The following is a 25,673-nucleotide window of genomic DNA, read 5'->3' on the forward strand; positions in this document are numbered from 1 at the left end:
GAGAAAGTATGTCTAGAACATGTTTCTTCTGACTCCATACCCTTTTCTCTGTCTAGCATGTAGCTTTACCAGTTTACAGATAAGCACCACTGAAGAGAAATTGATTTAAAGATTTAAAGATTGATTTAAAGAGTGTCTGGTAAATTATTGCTCCGCTTTTAAGCTTGACTTTCAGGTAGGTGCCATCCTTCCCCAGCACCAAGCCTGTTTCAGTTTTTCCTTCACGCTAGTTCCAAGTATGTTATATTTATGAGATCTTAGTGTTTGGGGACAAGCAGCAGCAAGAATCATATTTTGGATTTGCAAAACCACAATAGAATATGACGCTCCAATGTTCAACCAGCTTTTGAGAAGCTAAGCTATCCAAGTAAAATACTATTGAACTGATGGCTGGCAGCAAGAATCCTTAGGAAGAGAACATATCCAAGCCTTTTTGAGTAAACCTCTGGGGGACAGACAGAGCTTTGGCATGGTACAATGTTTAAGTGTGGAACGTAGAGTAAATATACAAATGAACGATAAACATAAAGGATGATTGGAGGTGATGAAACAGAGATCAAAGATAACAATCCTTCTTTGGTAGTAATAAATTTCAGACCCCAAAAGAGGAAGGAAATAATTTTCTTCAGCAGCAAAATATCAGACACTGTTTCTCTCTTCACAAATTCTGGACATGGTTCTAGTGGTAAATATGAACAATAATTAACCTTGTTGAGTGGTCATGTAGTATAAATAATCGTGGCTAAAGATGTTGGTTAATGTCCATAGCAGAGAATCTAAAATGCATGGCAACATATATCTACCTTTCTTTTTGTTAGAATCTAGCATGTATGGCATCTATATCTATCTGTCCACATATCGATTATGGGTGGTGGGGAAAGAGAGAAAATGGGAAGGATAAAAGTGCTGCTCAACTTTTAAAATGATATCTACATGCTTAAACTTGCCAGTGATGTTCACCTTAAGCAGAAGGTATCAAGTTCTACATCCTGTGATCTAAGGAATACCTAAAGCCTTATTTGCTCAAAGATCTCTCCTGCTAGCCTGCCAGAGGGCTTGAAATTCTCATCTTACTCATGGTTTAAAGATCGCAGTCCTTGATTAAAATGCAAAGCTGTTGCCTGGAAATAGTGGCATATAAACCACCAGCATTCACAAATGTCTTGAGCAGCTAGGGACCAGTTACTCTCTCATCTTAGATTCCTTAGAGAGTTGAAATAAATTATCTCTTAGGTCTCTCCTCTCATTAGGAGTTATTCTGGAGTTCTGTAATTCTGTAATATGATGAAGCCACATGTAGATAAGTTTTGATAGAGGACTAGGAATCGGGGTGGATAAACAGCCTTATATGCCACTTGGAGCATGTAGGGTGGAGGGGTGATTAGAGCCAAGATAGGCATCACCATGAAGGCCTCTGTGAACAAAATGTTTTCCTGGTGGGAGGCAGGAAATAGGATGCCCCTGAGGAGTTACACCTCACATCTTCACTCCTTGGATGGGCATGACATTAATGTATATAAAATATTCATTGTCCTTAGTCCCTTCTGTCACTGGTAAAGACCCTTTGAAAATGAAAAGCTTATGAAATCAAATAAAGCAGTTGAGAAAATCATGCCAATGGGGGCAAGTTGCATACAAGGACGTCCTTGGTACATTGTTAGTGTTTCTGCCCCTTCCGTCTTCTACCATTCTCAGTGATCTGTCTTTCCAGCAGCATGTAAGAATAGTTTAACATAGTCATTCCCGCTCTAAAAGAGCAATGCTTTGCATAAAGCATAAAGTCTATAAAAATCATAATTGATGCTTAAAAATATTTCAACACATCAAATGTGACAGTGGGTTGCCACCTGTGTAGGTAGAGGAAGCAGCCCCATCTGCAGCATTACGTGAGGGGCGCTAGAAGGAGTCATCCCCACAAAATAGAATTTTAAAATAAAATGCCTCCTCTGATTCATCTCCAATGGCTAAATTCTACCTCCCAACACCATTTTACATGTTAAATGTCACCCTCTATCTAACCCTTCTATGTTCTCTGGGGGAGAGAAATGCTGGGTCTACAGTAATAGTTTTGGGGGTGAATTTATCAAGCTGGTTATGAGTTTCATCTCAAAAAGTAGTGTCTGGATAAAAAGCATAATGGAAAGGAGGAACAGGAGCACAGAATGGAGCAGGGAGTGGGGGTATCATCAGAGAAAAATCAAAGCAATAACAGCAGTGATAATCATTGTAATCATTCCAAAAATGACTAGAATATGTTTAGATTAGAATGTGTTTAGATTAGAATGTGTTTATGTGTTTAATGCTCTACAATTTACCAAAGCTGTCCCAGATGTTTAATTTTTATTTTGATCCTCTGAAGTAGATAAGAGAGAGTTGTTTACTCACTTTACACATGAGATTTGGAGAACTACATAGTCTTGTCCCAGGTCACACCGCTTATAAACAAGCAGAAAACTAAAACTAGGCACCAGCTATTGACCTCTGCACACACTGCTTTGCTCTAAAGGTGTCTCGCGGGCCACAGAGACTCTCTGCTGGAGGAGAGGGATTTGGGAATGTTAACCACAGGCTCAGCAGGTCCACATTCCTCAACTACTCAGCATCTTGTTAGGCATCAGACGATGTTTTGATAATCCAGGGCCTGATCTCACCAGCTTTCAGGAGCGCCAGCGCTCATCCTCTCCCATGTTAGAACTGGCTTCCTCTCATTTGGTCCTCAGGCAGAGACTAACCAGATAAAGGAGCGGAAGGAGAGAAGCATCAGGCAGAGAGTCAGTCGCTCTAAGCTCTCCTTCTGGACATCAAACATTCGTGCCCTCCGGACTCTGGATATCGTCTCCTCAACACAAACACTCCCAGGGAGTGCGGCTTTGTGTTTGCTTTCTGCGGTGTTGCATTGCGTCTGAGAGGCGTCCATAATTCAGCCAAAGGAAAAATTACCTCACTTCATCTTTTCCTTAAGTGGGTGAGGACCTGGAGCTTATTTTTAACTGGCTTGCTATAAAATTGCGGTAGATCCCAGATGTGATTTAAGGGACTCCACAAAGGCCCAAAGGCTCTAAAAGGACTTCCACTATCTGCTCCTTTGTGCCTAATATTTATGACGACTCTTTTGTTAAAGCTTTGCTCTCTATTAAAATGTAATCTTCTCGGGGCCGGCCCGGTGGCGCAAGCGGTTGGGTGCGCGCGCTCCGCTGCGGCGGCCCGGGGTTCGCTGGTTCGGACCCCGGGCGCGCACCGATGCACTGCTTTGGCAGGCCACGCTGTGGCGGCGTCCCATATAAAGTGGAGGAGGATGGGCACGGATGTTAGCCCAGGGCCATCTTCCTCAGCAAAAAAAAAAAAAGAGGAGGATTGGCGAATGTTAGCACAGGGCTGATCCCCTCACAAAAAAAATAAATAAATAAATAAAATGTAATCTTCTCCCACGTCAGACTTTAATCAATTGTCAGACACTGACACTTTGGTGTGAATGAGTTTTCCTTCTTTAAAACAGAGATCAGCACAAGGAAAGGGGGAGAGGAGGCCTCTGAAAGGGGCTCAGACGATGCAGCATTCGAGGCCAGCTACGCTTGCCATGATGCCTCCAGGCCACACTCAGCTTGCACAGCCCCCAGCCAGGCAAACTTGTTTGTGGACCATCCCATTTCCTCTCAAATGCCCTTGTTCCCTGTCTGAGCTGAAAATAGCTCCCCTGTATTAGCCTCTTCATTAACTCCCCCTTAGCTACTATTTATCCCTACTTTCAAGTGATGATTTTCAATATTTAGTTTTGTAAAGTGTTTGGGGACCAGAAGGAAGAAAAACCAATCCCAACTGAACATCTCTCAGCCTCCATTCCCCAGTTCCTGTTGGCAGGCTATAAACTGTTGCTACTATGAGACATATTTTTAGGTCATGCAAGCAGCAAGCAATAAAGGAATCACATTCAACTCTAAGAGGAGATTTTCCAATAGTTTTCTCATTTCCTTATTGTCCCTGCACCTCCCCAGCTCTCTTTAAATACTGTGGGGCTTACTCAGTCACCGACCTTGTCTAATCATATTGATAGTCAGCAACTGCAGTCTAATTGGAAAGCAAGTTGCTATGGTAATTTCTGTGTCTTCTGTCTTACATTTAAACACACAATGATCCTAAAAGGGGGGAAATTGCTTGTGGTTGGTGACAGAGGAAAACATAATTAGATATACAAATTGTGAAACTAATATATTCAAATGAATTCTGAAATCTAAATCAGGATTTGATGTAATAAATTGGTCCTGGAATTTCTACCAAACGCGTATTTGGTCAGAATGTTTTTCTTTTCCTCCAAATACTTACAGTTTTAGAAAAAAAGGAAAGAAAATGTATCATGCACCAGCAGGAAGGAGGTGGCTATTCATAACTTAAAACTGGGTATAAGATCTGTAGCACTGGGATGTTGCATTTTGTGCTTCAAAGAACACCGGCATAGGAGTTGGCAAACCCAGGGTCTACTTCTCCACCTAACTTCCTATGTGGCTTTAGATAAATAACCTAACCTTTCTGTGCTTTATTATTCTTCACTGTTAAATAGGATAACAGCTTTTGCTGCTTTCATTAATTGAGTCAATCAGCAATCACTTGTTGAACAGGAAGCCTTGAAAATCAGTGGCATTGGAGAAGACAACGGTGCAATTTCCTACAGATAAGAAGCTCCTTGGAGGCAGAAATTGTATTCTCTTGAGTATGTCTGAAGAAAAGGCCTGCAAAGGAATTTGAGACTTGGTGCAAAAAATACTAAAGCATTGGTAACATCTGTTCCCTCCAACTCAATAAAATTGAAAGCCTGCTGAGTGCGAGGTGATGGGTTCAGGCCTAGTGCGAGTTCAACAGTGGCCATGGCTCCAGCCCTCAGGGGCCCACACACAGAGGCCCAGCCAGCACGATTGTTGGTCTGACTATGATAAAAGTCTTTATACTCTGATAAAGACACAAGGAGTGCACTAGGGAAGCTCAGAGGAAGTAAATTTCTTAATTTTGGAGGATTAGAGAAGGCTTCCTTGGAGAAAACGTTCACGTTTGGGCCTTAAAGTGGGAATGGGTTTCCTTCCTGCTCCAGCACTCAGGTGTGAGGGGAAAGTAAACGTTTGCTTTAACCAATATGAGGCAAAGGTGGGGCCGGCCCAGTGGCACAAGCGGTTAAGTGCAAGCGCTCCTCTGCAGCAGCCCGGGGTTCACCGGTTTGGATCCCAGGCGTGCACCGACACACTGCTTGGCAAGCAATGCTGTGGTGGCTCCCATATAAAGTAGAGGAAGATGGGCACGGATGTTAGCCCAGGGCCAGTCTTCCTCAGCAAAAAAGGAGGAGGATTGGCAGATGTTAGCACAGGGCTGATCTCCTCACACACAAAAAAAAAATATGATGCAAAGGACTTCGGGCCCTGCTGATGTCATCTGTCCCTTCAGCACACATTTATGGAGAGCCCTCTAGGGGCACAGGTGACAAGCTATGAATATAACAAAGTCCTTGACCCTAAGGGATTTATAGTCACTAGACTAGAATGCAAAGGAAAATAGTAAAACAAGAATGATAATAAACACTATTTCTTTAGCACTTACTAAGCTTTAGATACTTAACATGTAAGTATTGAATATTTAGTCCTCACAAAGTTTTGCAAGGTAAATACTATCATCCTCACTTCAGATATGAGAAAACTGAGGCTCAGAGAGGTTAAGTAAAATTGTCAGCTTCACACAGCTTGTCTGGGTCTACAATGCTAGCTCTGTTGTCTGGCTTATAACATAGATATCCCCTTTTCCGGAAGTCAGTTAGCCTTGACTCATTGGTTCTATGGCTCCAGCAAGGAGACGCAAGACAGAACTTGAGCGGATGAATGAAAATGTACCTCTATCATCATGGGTCAAGAACGTCTCAAGCTAGACCAGCTCAGTTATTATTACCCATGTAAATATAGCTTCTGGTGCCTTTGTTACTTGATGTGTTTGAGAGAAGGGGAGAGGAGGCATGTGTAGGAAAGTAAATCTAGAAGATAACTACTAAAGTCCCTTGCTTCCTTTGCTGATGTTCTGAAATTCTCATTTCAGGGGCATTACAACACGAAACACTTTTCCTAAAAGATGTCTGCCTAACAGGATCTTCATTATCTGAAATTGTTTTAGTAAAGGACAAATGTGTATTTCACAATTAAATTACACACTTGCACAGGAGTGTGTAAGAGCCCCTCGGAAGCTGCTAAAGTGAGGAGGAGATCTGGATTCTCTTCTTCTGCCCCCACATAGCCAACAGCCTAGACCTTAACAGGAACAATTCCACCAATATTTGTTTTGCTACTCGCTAAGCTTTTGTTTAAACAAAGTTTTCCAAGGCACAGAAAAGGCCAGAACATATCCTGAACTAGGTTGATGATGCCCAACATCTTGGATGGCCTTAACCAGCTGAATCAAAGACTTATGTAGGAAGAGAATCAACTCTCATCCTCACTTTCTAGAATTATGGCATTTTTCTCTAGGCAGTGGCAAAGTCTCATAAAATAGAAAGCTCTTTTTAGAAATGTCCTTCCTTTTTTCTGACCATACTAGTCTTCTCACTGTAAAAATAGGGATACTCTCAGGACCAAAGGGAGGCAAAGGAGGCCCTGGAAGAGGGCTTTCAATTACTATCTGGGGTAGGGGGGATGGGGAACTCTACTGCTCAGAAATAGACATAAAATTAAATATGTAGTCAGTGAAAATAGGTCCCTGAATTTCTAAATTCAAAGAAATTCAGGAAATGTGGCAAAGGGCCGATGGATAACAGCTTTGCATGCAGGGTGCTTATGAGGGTGCTACACTCAAACATTCCAAAGAGGAAAATAAGGCAATCAATGTGACTCAAATTCAGAAGCGGCCAAATGTGAGTTCCTTGTTCCTTCACTGCAGCCCATAAAGGAGGCACTTTTGTGCCAAGAATAAGAGTTAATGAGGTGGAAAATGGAGGGGCAAAAAAGATAGAGTAATTATGAATTACAAAGTGAAAACAGAGGCTGGAAAGAGGATGAAAGGCAGTTGGGGAAGGGCAGATTATGCTACAGGTGTGACGAGGTGACAAAAAGGCACGGTCGATCTCAGGGAGAATTATTAGGAAGCTTTTTGGGGTGCAGTGGCATGACAGAAGTGGACAGGAAAGCCTGCAATAACTGCCACACCCACACATTTGGTGTATCTTTGGTAAAGAACCTTGGGATATATGACAAGAAAGAAACACTGGCTTATGGGGGAGATCAATGGAGCCCTCTTTAAATAGAGAGTAAAACAGTCTGCAGGAGAATAGTGGCTCAGGCTAGGGATACGTTCTCACCTTGTCCAAGGCTCTGGAAGAATGAGGTAGCCTTGCTGGCTACCCTGCTGCTGCTCCCTTATGGGTCTGCCCACAGAGCTGCTCCCAAGGGAACAAGAGCAGTGCCTTAAGAATGTTTCACAGAGCCCCCACCTTCACACCAGCTTGTTAGAAATGGAAGCTGGCTGTCATGGAGGACTGCCGACGATGTGGCTGGCTGCCTTTTAATAAAAGAATCACAGAAATAATTAAAATCACTGAATTCTAGGGCTAGAAGGAACCCATGAGATCATCTGGATCAACAGTGTTGTTTTATAGATGAGGAATAAAGGCCCAGAGAAGGTAACTGATTTAACTCAAGGAGAGTGGTTAATTAGTGGCAGAGTCCAGACTAGAACCTAGGTCTCCTGACTCCAGTGAGTTTATAAAAATAATAGTAAGCAGCATGACCTTTTCATAACACTGTGTGCTTTTTTCCTCCTGCATGACATGCATTATTCATATGATAGCCCAGCCAACTACAAAGATTGAGTATAAAATGTACTGAGGGACAGAGGGCATTAGCAACATCTTCCAGAGGAAAACGGATCTCAGAGAGCTCCGGTGATTTGCCAAAGTGATGGGGGACTTCCTCTTGCCCACTCAGGAGACCTTGCCTCCTGCAGCACTGCATTGCTGGAGTTTAGAGAGCTGGGGGTTCAAATGTCTTAACCTGAACACCCTCCCAGTGTCCGTGTGCTAATGTATTTAGTAATCCCCACTGTTAAAAAGTTGTTTTTTCTGGCATGCTGAGGCATTTTTTTTTTTCATGAAATAATTGAAAAGGGGAGAAAAAAGACCTTAATTCAATAAGGAGCAGCCACCTGGTGTGCTCACCACAAGAGGCCAAGAAATTCAGTCACAAGTAATGAATACCGTGTCACTAAAGAAGAGAGGTCTCTGGCTAAATAAGGTCAAATATAGACTTGTTTTGAGGGGGATTTTTGTTTGTTTGTTTCCAATTTGGCCAAGCAACACTCCTACATGACTCCTAATTAATCAGCCAACAAAAATTTGCTCAACACTTAACTGTATATCCTTACTTTTCACCTGACTGCAGATGCAAAACTCATACTTGTCCTGATGGGAGGAGAATTTGTTGAGCAAATACTAGATATCACGTAGGGTGCTAGACTCTTGCCTTAGGTGTTAGAGTGAATAGACGGCAACAACAAACTCCAAAATGTCAGGACTTTAAGAACAAGTTTCTTTCTTTCTCCCTTAGTAGTCCAGGGTGGTATTCCTCAGAACTTTATTCAGGATCCTAGGGCAACAGCAGCTTCACTATCTTCAGTCATGGCTTCCAAGGTTGCCCTGGGCACCTCCAGCCAAGTCAGATGGAAGGGAGACAGAGCATGAAGGAGCACACAAGACTGCCTATGGGCCAGGCCTGGGGTGGCCCACATCACCTCTGCTCACATTCCGTGGGAGGAGTCTTCTCCCCACAAGGCTATACCTAACAGCAAGATTGGCCGGGAAATGTAGTCTAGCTGTGCATCCAGAAATAAGAGGGGAAAAATAGATTTTGGTAGACAACTAGAAATCTCTTCTATGCCATATATTATATCTATAATTCTCATAAAAACTCTAAAAGGTAGTTATAATTTCCCCCACTGAAATAAACAGGTCTCAGGGGGGTTAGTTGTCTTGTCTAAGATCACACCACTAGGCAGTGATAAAGCTAGAATTTGAATCCAGGCCTGTCTGGCTTCCAGCTTCATGCTGCCACTCACATGTGCATACGAACTGAGACAAATATGAGTCAGCAGGGCCCTGATACGACAAGGCCATTAGTGAAATTATCCATGTAGAGCATTTAGCACTATGCCTGCTACACAGCTAATGTCTAATAATGGTTAATTATTATCACTATCATCATTATTCCTGCAGCCTTGAGTTACACAGCTCAGACTCACTAGTGCCCTGAACCTATAGATCATTTACCATTCCTTGTGTGTCCGAGGGCCCTCCAACCTTCCCACTTCCCTTTCTTTGTCCTCTGCTGAAGCTGGCAGACCACACTGAAGCCAAGCGATTCAATCAACATCCCTCCCCTTTCTCCTCTACACACAGGGTCCACTCCCTTATTACTTTCCCAACCCCTCATCTTCCAGCACTTAGAACTCAATGAATTCCTGTTTAAACAATTTCTAGCATACACAGAGTAAGCCATACACAGAGTAATAAAGGAATTGCCTACCTTTTCTAACTTCTAACTCAAATATTCTACCTCCAGGAAATCTTTCCCTTTTCCTCTTGCTCTTTCTCCCTTCTCTACTTTTTATCATCCTCTTTTAAGTCCATTTGCTTTCAACAACAATCCTATGCATGGCTACCAAGCATAAGTACTAGCCACGCTCATATATCCAGATAGAGATGAACTTCTACACCATCACCTCTACTCCATTCTTTTCTCAGTAGCCACTCCATTTTTATTGTCTTGTATATTATATACATAAGCTTAAATCTGCTCCAAATTTTTAAGTAAATCATTAGGACACTTAATTTAATTGTTTAAAGAAGGATGACTCATGACCCACACCAAACCACTCCTGAGTCATCACACGACTGCTAACTGCTGGTCTAGCAGAAATTACAAAGAGCCATAATTACAATAATGATGGTGGGAAGTGAAGAGACATTTGCAAGAAATACTGAAACAAGTAAATGAAAGGATTTAAGGTCTGTTAAACGTTGAAGGGGAGTCAGAGATGACCCCAGGAGTTAAAGCTTAGGTTGGTCAAACGAACCAATAGGGATAATAGATGGAGCCGTTGGCTGGATTGTGATTGGGAAGGGGAGGAGAATTGGGAGAAGAAATAATAAGCCTGCTCTAGACTAGTGGTCCATGAAGGGTTCACAGAACATGTAGTGGTATATGGCTTTGGCAATTACAGACATGGTACTCTGGTCTAAGAGGGAAACTTGTTCCAAAGTCATGTGAGGCATCAACAGAGAGGTTCTAACTGGGAAAGCATGAGGGATACTAATAAGTGCTGACATTTAGAGAGGTTGTGAGAAGGAAAATATGGTATATGGGAAAAAATAATAAAATATATTGAATCCCCACTGTTTACCCTGCTCTGTGTTGGGCACTTGGTATCCTTCCCACACTTTCCCCCTCTTCTATTCTATTAGCTTTGCACTCCCAATTTCTCATGCATATTGCTTCTATCCAACTAAATTGCAGATTCTTGGAAGGCAGGGGGACTGCTTTTTACAGTCTTACATGCGTTATTCTTATATAGAGAATACTAAAAAAGTGTGACTATGTATCGTTGCTTGGAACTTTGATTTATCTGTAGAAGGTGAATTTGCATGTTGACTTATATGTTGCCTTGCCAGAACTCAAGTACCGTGCAGTCTGGAGGAAGGGAGTGGTATTTAGTTGTTTTACAGGAATATTGTTTCCAAAATGATTTCTACTCTATCAGAAAGTAAAATCACAACAACAGGATTTTATGAAGTGGAAAAAGTTTTCCAAGTCACTAGAAATATGGCCTATCTGATTTCTGTCATCCTTTTGAGGCCCCACGAATGGTAGGTTCATGTCTGAGGTCCACTTTACTTATTGACTCTGTGCTATTGGGGAAATTAACCTCTGTGTGCCTCTTTTTCCTCTTCTGCAAAGGGGCTAAGGATGGTTCTTACCTCATAGGGTTGGTGTGAGGATAAAGCAATGTAATGTGAGGCATAGAAAAATTGCCTGGCACATAATAAATGTGTAATAAATGTTAGCTGTTATGACTGTGATTTTTTGTCTCTTTCCTTATCTGCTGAGGGAAGTGAGGAAAATATATTATCCCAAAATATAGATTATTACTTAACATTTTAAGTTAAGACAAAGCTAAAAATGGACACAATAGTTTGTTGTTGATGTGTTTGAAAGTGAGTGAGTTGAACTCAGATGTCTGAACTAGGTAGAGTCACTGAGGGTGCCTTTTTTTATTTTATTGATGTCGTAATAGTTTATGACATTGAGAAATTTCAGCTGTATGTTATTATTTGTCAGTAACCATATATATGTGTCCCTTTACCCCTTATGCTCACCTCCCAATCCTATTCCCCTCTGGTAACCACTAATCTGTTCTCTTTGTCCATGTGTTAGTTTATCTTCCACATATGAGTGAAATCATACAGTGTTCGTCTTTCTCTGTCTGGCTTATTTCACTTAACATAATACCTTCAAGGTCCATCCATGTTGCTGCAAATTTTGTCTTTTTTTTATGGCTGAGTGGTCTTACACTTTATATATACCATATCTTCTTTATCCATTCATCAATTGATAAGCACTTGGGTTGCTTCCAAGTCTTGGCTATTGTGAATAATGCTCCAATGAACATAAGGGTGCATAAGTCTCCTTGAATTGTTGATTTCAAATTCTTTGGATAAATACCAGTAGCGGGATACCCGGGTTGTATGGTATTTATATTTTTAATTTTTTGAGAAATCTCCTTACTGTTTTCCATAGTGGCTGCACCAGTTTGCATTCCCACCAGCAGTGTATGAGGGTTCCCTTTTCTCCATATCCTCTCCCTCTCCAACTTTTGTTATTTTTTGTCTTGGTAATTATAGCCATTCTAACAGGTGTAAGGTGATATCTCACTGTAGTTTTGATTTGCATTTCCCTGATGATTAGTGAAGTTGAACATCTTTTCGTGTGCCTATTGGTCATCTCTATACCTTCTTTGGACAAACGTCTGTTCATATCCTCTGCCCATTTTTTGATCTGGTTTTTTTGTTGTTGTTGAGTTGTATGAGTTCTTTATATATTTTGGAGATTAACTCCTTCTCTGATAGATGATTTATAAATATTTTCTCCCAGTTGGTGGGTTTTCGTTTTGTTCCTGGTTTCCTTTGCCTTGCAGAAGCTCTTTAGTCTGATGTAGTCCCGTTTGTTTTTCTATTGTTTCCCTTCCCTGAGTAGACACGGTATTCGAAAAGACACTTCTAAGACTGCTGTCAAAGAGTGTACCACTTATATTTTCTTCTAGGAGTTTATGGTTTCATGTCTTACTTTCAAGTCTTTAATCCATTTTGAGTTAATTTTTGTGTACTGTGTAAGATAATGGCCTACTTTCATTCTTTTGCATGTGGCTGTCCAGTTTTCCCAGCACTATTTATTGAATAGACTTTCCTTTCTCCATTGCATGTTCTTGGAGCCTTTGTCAAAAATTAGCTGTCTGTAGACGTATGGTTGTATTTCTGGGCTTTCAATTCTGTTCTGTTGACCTCTGTGTCTGTTTTTGTGTGAGTACCATACTATTTTGATTACTACAGCTTTGTAGTATATTTTGAAGTCAGGGATTGTGATACCTCCAGCTTTGTTCTTTTTTCTCAAGATTGCTTTAGCTATTCAGGGTCTTTTGTTGCTCCATATGTATTTTAGGATTATTTGTTCTATTTCTGTGAAGAATGTCGTTAGGATTCTGATTGAGATTGCATTGAATCTGTAGGTTGCTTTAGGTAATATGGACATTTTAACTATGTTTATTCTTCCAATCCATGTGCATGGAATATCTTTCCATTTCTTTATGTCATCATCGATTTCTTTCAATAATGTCTTATAGCTTTCATTGTATAGGTCTTTCACCTCCTTGGTTAAATTTATTCCTAGATATTTTATTCTCTTTGTTGCAATTGTAAAAATGGGATTGTATTCTGGAGTTCTCTGTTAGTTTGATATTATAGAAATGCAACTGATTTTTGCAAGTTGATTTTGTACCGCAACTTTGCTATAGTTGTTGATTATTTCTAATAGTTTTCTGATGGATTCTTTAGGGTTTTCTGTATAATAGAATCATGCCATCTGCAAACAGTGAGAGTGTCACTTCTTCCTTGCCAATTTGGATACCTTTTATTTCTTTGTCTTGCCTAATGGCTCTGGCCAAAACCTCCAGTACTATGTTGAATAAGAGCAGTGAGAGTGAGAGCCCTTGTCTTCTTCCTATTCTTAGAGGGATGGCTTTCAATTTTTCACCATTGAGTATGGTGTTGGCTGTGGGTTTGTCGTATATGGCCTTTATTATGTTGAGGTACTTTCCTTCTATACCCATTTTATTGAGAGTTTTTATCATAAATGGATGTTGGATCTTGTGAAATTCTTTCTCTGCATCTATTGAGATGATCATGTGATTTTTATTCTTCCTTTTGTTAATGTAGTGTATCATATTGATTGATTTGCAGTTGTTGAACCATCCCTCCATCCACTGAGGGTGCTTCTATTGTCTCATTTTGGGGACATCTTTTGAGTTTCTTTAGCAAAGCTCACCTTGCCCAGGAGAAGAAAGCAGACGGGAGATGTCAGGAAAGGAAGGCATCTACCTGCTGCCATCTGAGGAGGTGAGAGGAGCCCTTTGGCAATGTCTTTATCGCATCCTGACAACATCCCCCACCCTGTATTGACGCTCTCCTGAAGGGAACTGTATGCTTTTTAGGTTATGACTTCAGTGGTGGAGACATCCTTGTTGGGGCACCTATGTGCTCTGCCTAAGCTCCTTTGTTGGCTAGTGGACCAGATGGTGGGTCTCGCTGGGGGTAAAAGTCAGAATGGAGTTTGGGACAATGCCATAGCCTGATATAAGAATTTAAATAATCTATAGATGGGGTTAAGAGAAGCATCCCTAGGATCTTTGCTAGCCCCATTTTCCCCAGCACAGTGGTTGGCTAGCCCAGTATTTCCCAGCTGCAGAGGAATTCAGTCCTACACTCCACAAAGAAGAGAAGGCAGGCTGTCAGGCAGACACAGGGACATTCACGTTTACCATGTGACAAGCATTGTGCTTTCACACATACCATGTTATTTAATCCCTTTGACAACCCTGTGAGGTAGTTATCATTCCCATCTTATACACAAGGAAACTGAAGCTCAGAGGGACTCTGTAACTTGCCCACAGTCACACAGCTAGTAAGAAATGGAAAAGGATTCAAACTCAGGTCTCTATTGTAAAGTCTCTGGATCTGACCTTAAGGGAATTCTAAATAAGGGTGGGAGTATATATTTGGAGAGATTTATGAGATTTTCTGTAATGCATTTTCATGGCAATTTTCACCTGCCCTGGTCTATATTTACTTAAGTTATATAGCACATTTCCAGAAGAATTGGGAGGGTAGACATCTGGTAGAAATACAGAAAACCACATATTATATATATGTATTTATATATATAGTATTATATATGTGTATAGTATATAACATATATACAAACCTAATTATATATAATATATATATCATTTATATATCTGTAGTTATATCCAAATGCAACATACCAACAATCCATTTTATTTTTTCCATAACTCAGACGCAGCCCATCCAATAAAGATGGCACCCATTTTTATACTATATAGTCTAGAATACTAGACTCACTGAGTTAGAGATGATTGTTAGAACCCAGGACCTATTTTATTCATCTCTAGGTCCCCAGCACCTAGCCTAGTGCCTGAAACACAAAAGCTGCTTAATCAAAATTTGTTGAACATTTGTTGAATTAGTTCTTCACTCTTTTAAAGATTCACTCCAAGGTTCTGCCAAATGAGAAGCTTCCTTCTTGTGCTAATACACAATTTGATTTGCAAATGCTCTGTTTACTGCAAGTTTTCAAGAACACAGCCTTATTGTGCAAGAGCAAAGGTGGAAATTCTTTTATAATCTATCAAAGATAATTCATTCATTCAGCAAACACTTGGCTGGGAGCGGGAATGCTAAGATAAAAGGCAATGTTCTTGTCCTCTGGGAGTTCTTTCCCTAGCAAAGGAGACAAACCAGATGAAAACCCTAAGCAGTATGTGAGGGCTATGATAGAGTATGTGGGGATCCTAGACCACAGGAGACTCAGGGAAGGAAAGGAGCCAACTAAATTTAGTCTGAGCTGATTAAAAACAAAAGAAAGAAATTTGATTTAATGAATATTAAAAATATTTTAATGCAATTGAATCCCCTAATGTGCCCAGTTAGGGAGGGGTGTCTAGGAAATGTTGGAGGAAAATGCTCCGTTGAGACTCAGAGGAGGAGGGAAAAGACAGGGAAGATCTGGTTGGACAATATCTCCTATATCAGAAAAAAAGCAAAGATGATGTTTCTGTGAGTATTTGATTTCTTATTACGTCCTGTTCTCCAATTCATAGTTGTCATTGAAATTCTAGTGAGGAATTTAACTGCCGGTCACAATTCTTCAGTTCTTCCTTATCCTATAAACCTGTAGCAACTCTGAATGAAACAGCCCCAGCATTTGGTAAATGAGTATCAAGTGAAATGGTGGACAAATTAATATCACTCTATGATAGGTTGAAATCTTATGCTGGGCCTGGCTGAATTCTACATGTTCATTCATTCCCTAAATCCCTCCTACTGAACCCGCCCCCACCAATTCCTCTATCAAGTGTACTTGCATATGAATACCACTCCATTGACCAGAAGAACGCAAATCTGGATTCGAATTTGATTGTGGCTCTGAAACTGACTCCAGAGAGAATGCCCTGATAACCCCCAGTACCTCATGCAAGCACATCTCCCCTTCCTTCAAATAAACATGGGATTTCATGCACCGAAGGGACCTTAAAAGTCATCTTCTCTAACCTCCAATTAAATGATTTAAGAACCCCTCTAGTCACCAGTCATCTCCCCTGTTTTCTCCTCTACAGGTGTTTTGTCAATTCAAGGACTTCATCCTAGAGTGCCTGGGAAATGCCGTGACCCAAAGAGGTAGAGCTAAAGGCAGCCAGATGTTGTTAGTGCAGTAGACCAAATACATATATGTGCCTCTTGCGTGCTCTATATTTAATGTAAAAATCCCTGGCACAAAAGCCAAACTTACTGACAACCTAGCCTTGGCCGTCATTTAATGGACTTGGGCACGTTGCCTACAGAAAAGGGGGTGAAAGAACATTGAAGACAAACTTCATCTTCTTTGCAGTTCTGCAGATGTCATTTCTGGACCTGAAGACTAATCTTCCTTCATCTACCCTTCTATCCACTAAACATTTACTGAGTACCTATCGCATATCAACTTATCACTAGAGATGCTGGAGATACAAAGATAGATGAATAAGATACCGTCCAGGAACTCAAAGGCACACTGGAGAATTAGACAATGACCACCCTCCCCCCAAAAAAGCAATGACAAAACAATGCGGTAACTGCTTTAACTGAGAAATGAAAGAAGTCTTGTGAGAATCTAGAAGATAGGAAAACTTCAACGATGAGAGAGTAAGGGAAGGCTTCCAGAGGGGACACAGAATTTTTAAAATCAAGTACTTCACTCCTAGAGCTAATTTAGTTGGATTCCTCTATCATGCTTTGCACACCCACCTTGGTGTGTGTGTGTGCATGTTGGGGAGAAAGGTCTGGTGGAGTGTTATCACCATTCTTTAAAGAACCTTGCTATCCAAAGTGCGGTCTCAAGACCAGCACCATCCTCATCAGTTGGCGTATTAGAAATGCAGAACCTCAGGCCCCATTCAAGATCTTCTCATTGAGAATCTGCATTTCAACAAGATCCCCATGTGATTCATATGTGCATGAACAATTGAGAAGCACTGTCTTGGAAGATAAGCAGAGCCTCATCTCTGGAAATAAGCTTTCCACAGAGTCCAGATCCCTCATCCAAGAAGGGCAGCATTCAGTGTCTACATTGGACAGTTCCCAAACTTTTTGGTGTCAGGATCTCTTTACACTCTTAAAAGCTATTAAAGATACCAAAAAGATTTTGCTTATGTGAGTTATAGCTACCGACATTTACCATACTAGAAATTAAAACTGGGAAATATTTTTATTTGTTAGTTAATTTAAAAACAATAAATTCCTACATGTTAACATAAATAGCAGTTATTACACAAAATAATCATCTTTTCAAAAAATATTAGTGAGAAGAGTACCACGGTTTTACATATTTGCAGAAATTTTTAACATCTGGCTTGATAGAAGACAGATGGATGCTCAATATCTTCTGCATTATAGCTGTTACCATATCACACATCAAGTAGCCCCTGGACTCCACTGGATGCTCACAGAATGAGAGTGAAAAAAACATATTTTAGCATTATTATGAAAATAGTTTTGACTTATAGACCACCAGACTACAGTTTAAGAACCACTGATCACTTCCCTAGAGCTCTCCTCTCTCATAAACTCTTTACCTGTCTACTCTAAGGAAACACCGTCACACCTTGAACTGTGCCAATTGCAATGATTTGTCACTATTGCAAAGAAAGTTGTTAACTGAATCTTTTGAGATGAAGAATGGTTTCTTAATTTTATGAGTTCTTTGGATGTTAAGATTCTATATCCTCCATTTAAAGACCAGTTGAGCAGTCCTCATAATCGTGTATTATCTTAGCCCAGCCAAGTCACCTCTGTTAACCTCACTGGAGACAGTATTGGCTGCACTAACTCTAATTTACATAGGTGCCCTGAAAATGAAGGGAAGCTATACATAGGAAAAAAATACTTTGTCAATTATCAATTCTAACCAAATGTAAGGTGTTATTACGTATTTTCTACAACATCTCTTGCTACACATTTAGTATGTGAAATGTTGTGGCTTTTTGGTTAAATTTTCTTACTTGTGAAAAACTAAACCTAGCAAGTGCCTCCTCTATTTTCCTCCTGCCTCCAGGTTCTATCTCCAGGTTTCTCTTGCTACTATTTTGTCTCATTCTCTCTTGTGCTCCAAGAACCTTATTTTTTTAATTTATTGTCTTAGTAGCCAAGGAAAAATTGGCCCTTGCTCCTGAAGTAAACTTTAAGACAGAAATCACAGATCTCAAAGGGAATTGAGTGATCACCTAGTCCAGCAGTTCTCAATCTTTCATGCACGTTAGAATCACCATTGCTTGGAGAATTAAAAGGAGAAAAAAAATAATGCCAGAGTCCCACTCCAGACTAAATAAATCCAACTCTCTGGTGTGGACTCAGACTTTGGAATTTTTAAAGATCTACCAGAAGATTCTAATGTGCAGCCAGAGTTGAAAAACTCTGATCTAGTCCAACTGTTTACTTTACAGATGCAGAGGACAGCCAAGAGGGGAAGGAACCTAGAATCACCAAGACAAAACTAGGATTGGACACCACCTTCCAGCCAGACAATATGACCAAGATACTTCCATTCGTCTTCTTAATTCAGAGTTCTCAAAACACAAACAAAATAGAGTTTACTCTCCTTCATTTGAATGAAAGGCATTTTTCAAATAACTTTATTAAAGTATGTTTTATATACAATAAAATAAATGCACTCATTTAAAGTTTAAGGTTCAATAAGTTAGATAAATATATACTCTCATGTTACTACCTCCCCAATCTTGATACAGAACACTTCATCACCACAGGAAGTTTCCCCCTACCTCTTTCTTGTCAGCAACCTAATCCCAGGTGACAATTACTCTGATTTCTGTCACTGTAGATTAGTTTTTCCTGTTTTAGGATCTCATGTCAATGGAATCATAGAGTATGCATCCTTTTATGTCTGCATTCTTTGACTCAGTATAATTTTTTTAAAGCTTCAACCATGCTGTATCAGCAGTTTCTTCCATTTTATTGATGAGTAGTATTCCATTGTATAGATATTCCACAGTTTATCCATTGGGTTGTTCTCAGTTTTGGGCTGTTACAAATAAAGCTGCTATGAACATTTGTGTATGTCTTTGGGAGGGCATACATTTTTATTTCTCTTGAGTAAATATATAGGAGTGGAAATACAGGGCTCAATGTGGGCTGAGAGACAGGGCATATAGAAGAAAGTGTTCCAGCCCTGCAGTCAGCCAGAGCTGGTTCTGCATACAGGTGGGGTTGTTTATTAATATGGAGATCAAAATACCAACTTCACAGGCATGCCAAAAGGATTGGAGAGAATGCATGTAAAGTGGCTGGTGAATAGTAGACACCTGATAAATGATAATAGAAATAACTAGAGACAGAACTGGGTTGGACTAAAATGAGATCCCTGATTTTCTCAGTGAAGTACTTTTCCACAGCTGCACACTGTTCACCTTCCCCCCACCCTCATCCAGCCAAAGGCTCCCCCCACCACCACCCAACCCTAGCACCCTCTCCTGTCTTTGAACTTGAGGCCATAAAATATGAACTACCTTCTGAAATCATTCAGAATTGTTTCTTGGCTTGTTTTTTCTAATAATTTTTAGTTCTCTTTGACTAAAAAAGAAAAAATCCAGATAAGGGAACTCTCAGTACATGAATTCAGGTAAAGAGAAATGTCTACCTTTTAGACAATGTTAGGCTAAGATATTACCACAAGTGGTGACCAAACCTGCTGGTAACCGTAAGTGAACCTCGAAATAGCTTTTGGAGAATATGGTCCCATTTGCATTTAAACCCTCTCTCTCATCTAGTTCTTTCCTCCATGCCTTATTCTCTACCTGTGCGACTCTTTCACTTGACTCCTTTAAGTTCAAATAAATGTCTTCTTTTTCTGGTCTACCACCCCTTTCCTACTCCTTCTTATTCCTGTACCTCCCGGTGCTCCTTCCACTTGCAGGACAGAGGAGCAAAATAAATGGCCAATTGGCCAACGTGTTCAATTAAATACACACACACACCCCACCCTTATCTACATTCTGTGAAAATTGTGAAGACTTAAATTTATCAAATGATTCATGAAAGATGCTATCACAGAATAAGCGGCACTTTTCTCTCACAAAGTGTCTCCTCACTCATGGGAGCTTGTGAGAAATGACCCTGTCATGACCCAGTTGACAAGCCCCAGATGTCGCCAGCTGCCCTCACTGAGATGGCTGCTGCTCACAATCACACTTTCCCTCGCCCACAAAGCCTTCTCCCTGCTCTGCCCTCCAGGCCTTTCTCTTGATCAAGAGCCTTTCTGGAGTTCTTCAGATAAAGCCCAGGCCAGCGGACAGCGCTTCTGCCTCAGCCAATTTGAACACATGCTGCCTAGGAGATTTCCTGAGACACTCGCAGCTGCCGCATTAAAACTGCATGAGAGTCTTCCTCAGAAGGCCTAATAATAGCATGTTTCATCTGTGAGCCACTTTATAAACGTTGACTGATTAAGCCGCCCTCTCACCTCACAAGCTCTGGGCTTCTGCATAGTGGACTTCATTCTCCACTGCCCTCAAATTGCTCCAGGAGGAAAAAAGCTAGGACCTGAAGGATCTTTTCTGGGTATTTTAGGCGAAGACAACATTAATGCCAAAGTCCTTGCAATAACAACCCACACTTGAGTAGGAGGAGGGGATTTAAATCCATGTCTATTTAAAAGAGACTGAATTGAGGTTCTCATCTCCTGAAGCCAGATTAGTAGAGAGAGGAAGTTGACTCTATAGTCTAGGGCAGGGTCATTGAACTACAGCCCATGGCACCAAATCCAGCCTGCCACCTCTCTTTATAAATAAAGTGTTATTGGAACACAGTCATGCTTATTCATTTACATGTTATCTATGGCTACTTTTACACTACACTATCAGTTAGTAGTTAAAACAGAGACCAAATGACCCACAAAGCCAAAAAATATTTATTATCTGGCCCAGTAGAAAAAGTTTGCTGACCCCTTAGGGGTCCCTGATCTTAAGGTCTGGGGAACTTAAAGTTTGTTCTCATCCTGTATATTCCCCAAACGTCTTAAATCAAGCCTCTTTCCCTCTCTGGGCCTCAGTTGCTGCATCTGCATACTGAATAACCTCTAAACTGAGCCATTGCCTTGGGCTCATTCTCTCATTGTTCTATAAGTATTAGCATCTAATATGTTATTTTTGTCTCATTACTAACAGCTGACTTCTCTGAGGGCAGGAACAGAGTTTTGTGTATCTCACAAATCATTGTAGGCACGAGGTTCTATGCTGAGCCCTAAATTTATTGATGGAGTATAACTGAACTGACCTGAATTATATTTCTTTCTTTACAGAGAGATCTCACAGAATGATGTCTTGGAAGCGATAGAGGCGAACGTGTTCTCCAACCTGCCCAAATTACATGAAATGTAAGGAAAAACCTGTGCAGTTTGCTCGTGGCTGTTCTTGGCAATAGCCTTCAAGTTCACTTATATTCCTGGTGGTTCTGGCTCTGCCCTGTCCTCAGATCCCTAGAATTTCATTTTAAGATGTCAAAGTCAGCCCAAAAGGCACTGTCACGTGTCTCTATAATCCAGGCGCCAGCCCAGAGCCTAGTCTCTGCTCCCTATCTCCCAGAGCTTTTCACTTAGTAAACCCAAAAAGCTCGCTCTGTGACTGTAAGTACCTCCATCTCATCCTTCCACAGTCAAAGCTCAAAATAAGTCCCATGTGATGTAATCGAAGAAGGTCCTAGTTTGAATACTAGCCTATGCCATACACTCACTGAGAAACCTTGGCCAAGATATAAAATCATTCTGAGACTTACTTTTCTCATCTGTAAAACTGGAATAATAAAATTGCATGCCTCAATGGATCACTGTGATGAATAAATGAGATGATAAATGTGAATTAGATTGAACACATCAACTGGCATAACAATCCTTGGTTCCTCTACTACTCCAACCAAATTTAATCTCTCTTGTTGACGTTCTAGTTTTACATACATGTCAATACTCACACAGATCCACTTCTGTTTCATACCAGTCTATAATTACCATAAATTAATTTATAGAATGTCAAGGCCAGAAGAGACTTTAGAGACTGTCTGATCTAGAGTTTTCCAAAGTATATTGTGTATATCATTAAACACTCAGGAAATTATTAAATGTTTAAAAAAAGGAAAAAGATTTTATGGTCAAATAAGATTAGGAAATATTGGGAAAATAAAGTTAGACAGATTCACTTACTACAAGAAAACTTCTAGTAAGTTTTACTATATTTGCATACTACAGACTAATGTGCTAATATGCACTTGGTATCTCCAAGAAAGATATTATGCGTTTCTCAACTAATGTCACTGGAAAGGTTCCTTCTGTGGAGCATTTATTCACGTCTCACAAAATTCCCGTGGAACACAGGAAAGCCAATGAACAATTTTCCTAATTTTGCAGATGAGGAATTAAAAGCACAGGAAAGTTGTGAGGCTTGTCTAAAGTCATCCAGCCAAATCCACAGCAGGATAAGGACTTGAACATAAATCTGACTCTTCTGTATCTTTTAAAAAACTTTTTAGCATTTGCCAAGTATCAGCAGGAAATAAATACACACACATATATGAATTTATTTAGGAATGACACTCAGTCTGTCCATTTTGTCAGACTCTCCTTCCCTTTTCCTTCATTCCACCCTCATTCTTCCTCGTCATTAAGCCTCTGCAACTCATGCCTTCCCTTCCTCTCTCCACTGCCCTCTTGCTCCTTCCTTTCTTCCCTCCCTGCTTGGCCTCTCCTTACCCTGGTTGGGAAAAGAGACTTGACTGGCGTCTCAGAACCCACAGGGAATATCAGAGAAATGAACCACAGGGCAGCCAGCCCTCTGGGCAGGGTCAAGCGGGCATCCCTCTATGCTGTTCAATGGGCAGCGGAGGTTATGGGATGGCTTTTTAATCTCTTCCCTGCATGGAGAGGTGCTCACCCCCATGTAGCACTGACTGTACTTAAAATGATTAATTAGCTGGTATTTGGATCTAGGTAGCTGCAGGTTACTGCAAAATAAAAGCTAATGAAACAGAGAGGAAGTAATTAACACAGAGCATCTTTGCAAATATACATTGATCCAGCAAGATGAGGAAAAGGGCAGCCTCTCTCTGTTGGAATGCTCACCTGCAGGCCATTGATCAGGACACAGTACAAGTCAACATGGGGCAGAAGTCACCACCTCCCATGAGCTGTGAGGGAGCAGCCTGAGTCTACAGCATGAGGAGACTCACTGGCACATTCCAGCTACTGTCTACTGGAATTTCATGGTTAAAACCAGAGATGGCCACTGCTTTTCCCCCATCTTTGTTTTCCTTTGCCTCTTCACTCTCTTTTTCTCCAATATTCTTTTTCCCCTCACCTGTTTTCCTTCCCTCCCACCTTCTTTTCACCCTCTTTTGTTGTTTTGCATCCCCTCTGTCTTGTCTCCAGACTACACAAAAGCTTGTCTCATCCCTACCCTCTTACCCTTCTCAGACCCTGGGAGATCCTTACTGGGTAAAAATTCAGCTGTGCTCAGGGTGAAAATGACTCACTCTGCCAGTGCTTTTTTTGCCTCTGATGGATAGATCCCAAAAGGACTTCGGTGATAAGAGTTAAAGGGGAGAGGGTTAATATTTAGTTTGCACAGTTTAGCATAGTAAAAGGCACTGCATGCATGCTCAGTTTTTGTTGAAACAATTCATGGATGGATGGATGGATGGATGGATGAATGATTTATTCATATACTCTTTGCATAACATGAAAAATACTATAGCATTCTTACTGTCGAGATCACATTCACGTTCTTTCCTCTTTTGCAGTAGAATTGAAAAGGCCAACAATCTGCTATACATCGACCCTGATGCCTTCCAGAACCTTCCCAACCTCCGATATTTGTAAGAACCCCTGTTTTCTGGTGTCCCCTCTATAATCAAATTGTGTATTCCTATTTTAGCAAAATGTCCACTTGCTACTCTGGGAAGCAATTGCTTTTTATCAAAGATGTGGGGCAGAAGTGGAGGTGGGGAGACACTTGCTGGTGGATTTTAGTTTAGTTTAATGAGCGAATCCTGCTAATATAATTGCTTTTTGTTTTCACTTACAAAAACAGACATCATAAGGAATGCCATTTGCATTAATGGAATTGTCACATGGACCTCTTGCAGAACTCAGTCATAATTTAGTGTTAATGAGATGCAGCCAAAATTTCTGCTAGCATTTAGCTTGTGACCTCGACCTCAAACACATTGTCTCTCTTGTTCTGCATATATGCACTTTTTCTTTGATGAAGTACAGTGTTTTATTTTGCAAGTTTTGGTTAGTAATAGACATGGTATTTTATCAGCAGAGAGATTTCTTGTGTTTGAGCTCCATCCCTTGGGCCTTCCCCCATTAGCAAAAACTCTGCTTCTTCCACTCAAATGGCTTTCAAATTAGCTGAGGGCTTGACAGAGCCCTGAGTGCTATGACGAAGCCCCACAAAATAACAGATAAGAATTTGGGCTTTACAATCAAACTTTCTGGGCCCATTTGCTAGCTACTGATCACAGGCAAGAACTCAACCTTTCAAAGATTGTTCCTCATCAAGGGAATAGAAATAATAATAATGATGGATGTGTATCTGTTATCTATTACCATAATAATAATGCATAACCAACTACCCCAAAAAGAAAACAAAAAGTTGTTAAAGCAACAACTATTTATCATTTCTTACCTGTCTGTGAGTTGATCAGAGGAATGGTTCTGCTCACTGGAGTGTTTGCTTGACCTCAGCTAAGCTCACTCATGCATCTGCAGTTAGTTGGCAGGTCAACTGGGGCTAGCTACTCTGGATGGTCTCAGTTGGAATGACAGTTCTCCTCCAAGTGGTGCTCATGTCCAGCAGACTAACATAGGCTTATTCTCAGGGCAGTCCTAGGGTTCTAAGAGAGAGCTGAAGCCCACAAGCCTCTTGAGACCTAAACCCTGAACTAGCACTCATCTCTTCTGATGCATTTTATTAGCCAAAGCAATTCACGAGGCCAGCCCAGGTTCAAGAGGTGGAGAAACAGACTCCACTTTTTAATGGGAAAAGCTGCAAAGTCTCAATACCAGGTATGTGAATACAGGGAAGGATACAGAGTTGAGCTCATCTTTGTAATCAGTTTAAAGCACGTAAAAAGTTTTGCACGGTGCTTGTCACATAGCAAATGCTAAATATTAGCTACTAGTGATATTATGACTCTGTCCCTAAATTTTGATCCATGAGAACTGGAGTTAGCAAGTATAATAAAGAACACTAGGCCATTATGTGCCTTAGATCTCTAAATGGAGACTGACTGAGGGAATAAAAGATTTAACAGAAGAGTGTCCATATGACCTGGAACTTCCACTCTCTGATAAGAATTCCAGAAAGAATCTGAGAAAGAAACAAGGTTCTCCACTCCTGAGTCAATGTCGGTGGCAAGACTGGCTTCATTGACATGAAACCTGTGCAGTCGCACAGGGCTCTGTGCTCAAAAGGGCCCCAGGCTCAGAGGGCCTCAGGCTAGGTTTAGGTTTCTGCTGTTGCTGTCTTGAAACACTTAAACAATTCTGAACATCTCTTAAACATTTCTGCATTTCCATTTTGCATTCTTCCCCACAAATTATGTAGCTGGTCCTGCTCAGAGTTTAAGGTTATGATCTCGTCTAGTTTCAGACCTGGGAGTCTTGACTCCCTTAATGGACTTTGCTATACTCTCTGCAGAGGCTAGCCTGGGTTAGGCCTGTAACAGTGGAGGTAAAATAGGGGTTAACAGGAAAGGCACGGGCCTCAGAATC

The 25,673-nt window shown here is 40.8% G+C and overlaps 1 protein-coding gene across 4 annotated transcripts in view; it reads left to right on the forward strand.

Annotated features, from left to right (window-relative positions):
* FSHR (follicle stimulating hormone receptor) overlaps positions 1–25,673 on the forward strand; it is a 177,334-nt gene that overhangs the window by 109,597 nt on the left and 42,064 nt on the right. For 3 of the 4 annotated variants that reach the window (XM_058551270.1, XM_058551273.1, XM_058551272.1), the window contains 2 exons: positions 21,207–21,281; positions 23,693–23,767. In XM_058551270.1, coding sequence (XP_058407253.1) covers positions 21,207–21,281; positions 23,693–23,767 — 150 coding nt within the window. The remainder of the gene's footprint in view (positions 1–21,206; positions 21,282–23,692; positions 23,768–25,673) is intronic. The other variant, XM_058551271.1, reaches the window with a different exon arrangement.

Source organism: Diceros bicornis, chromosome 12 (assembly GCF_020826845.1).
Source record: "Diceros bicornis minor isolate mBicDic1 chromosome 12, mDicBic1.mat.cur, whole genome shotgun sequence".
NCBI lineage: Eukaryota > Metazoa > Chordata > Mammalia > Perissodactyla > Rhinocerotidae > Diceros > Diceros bicornis.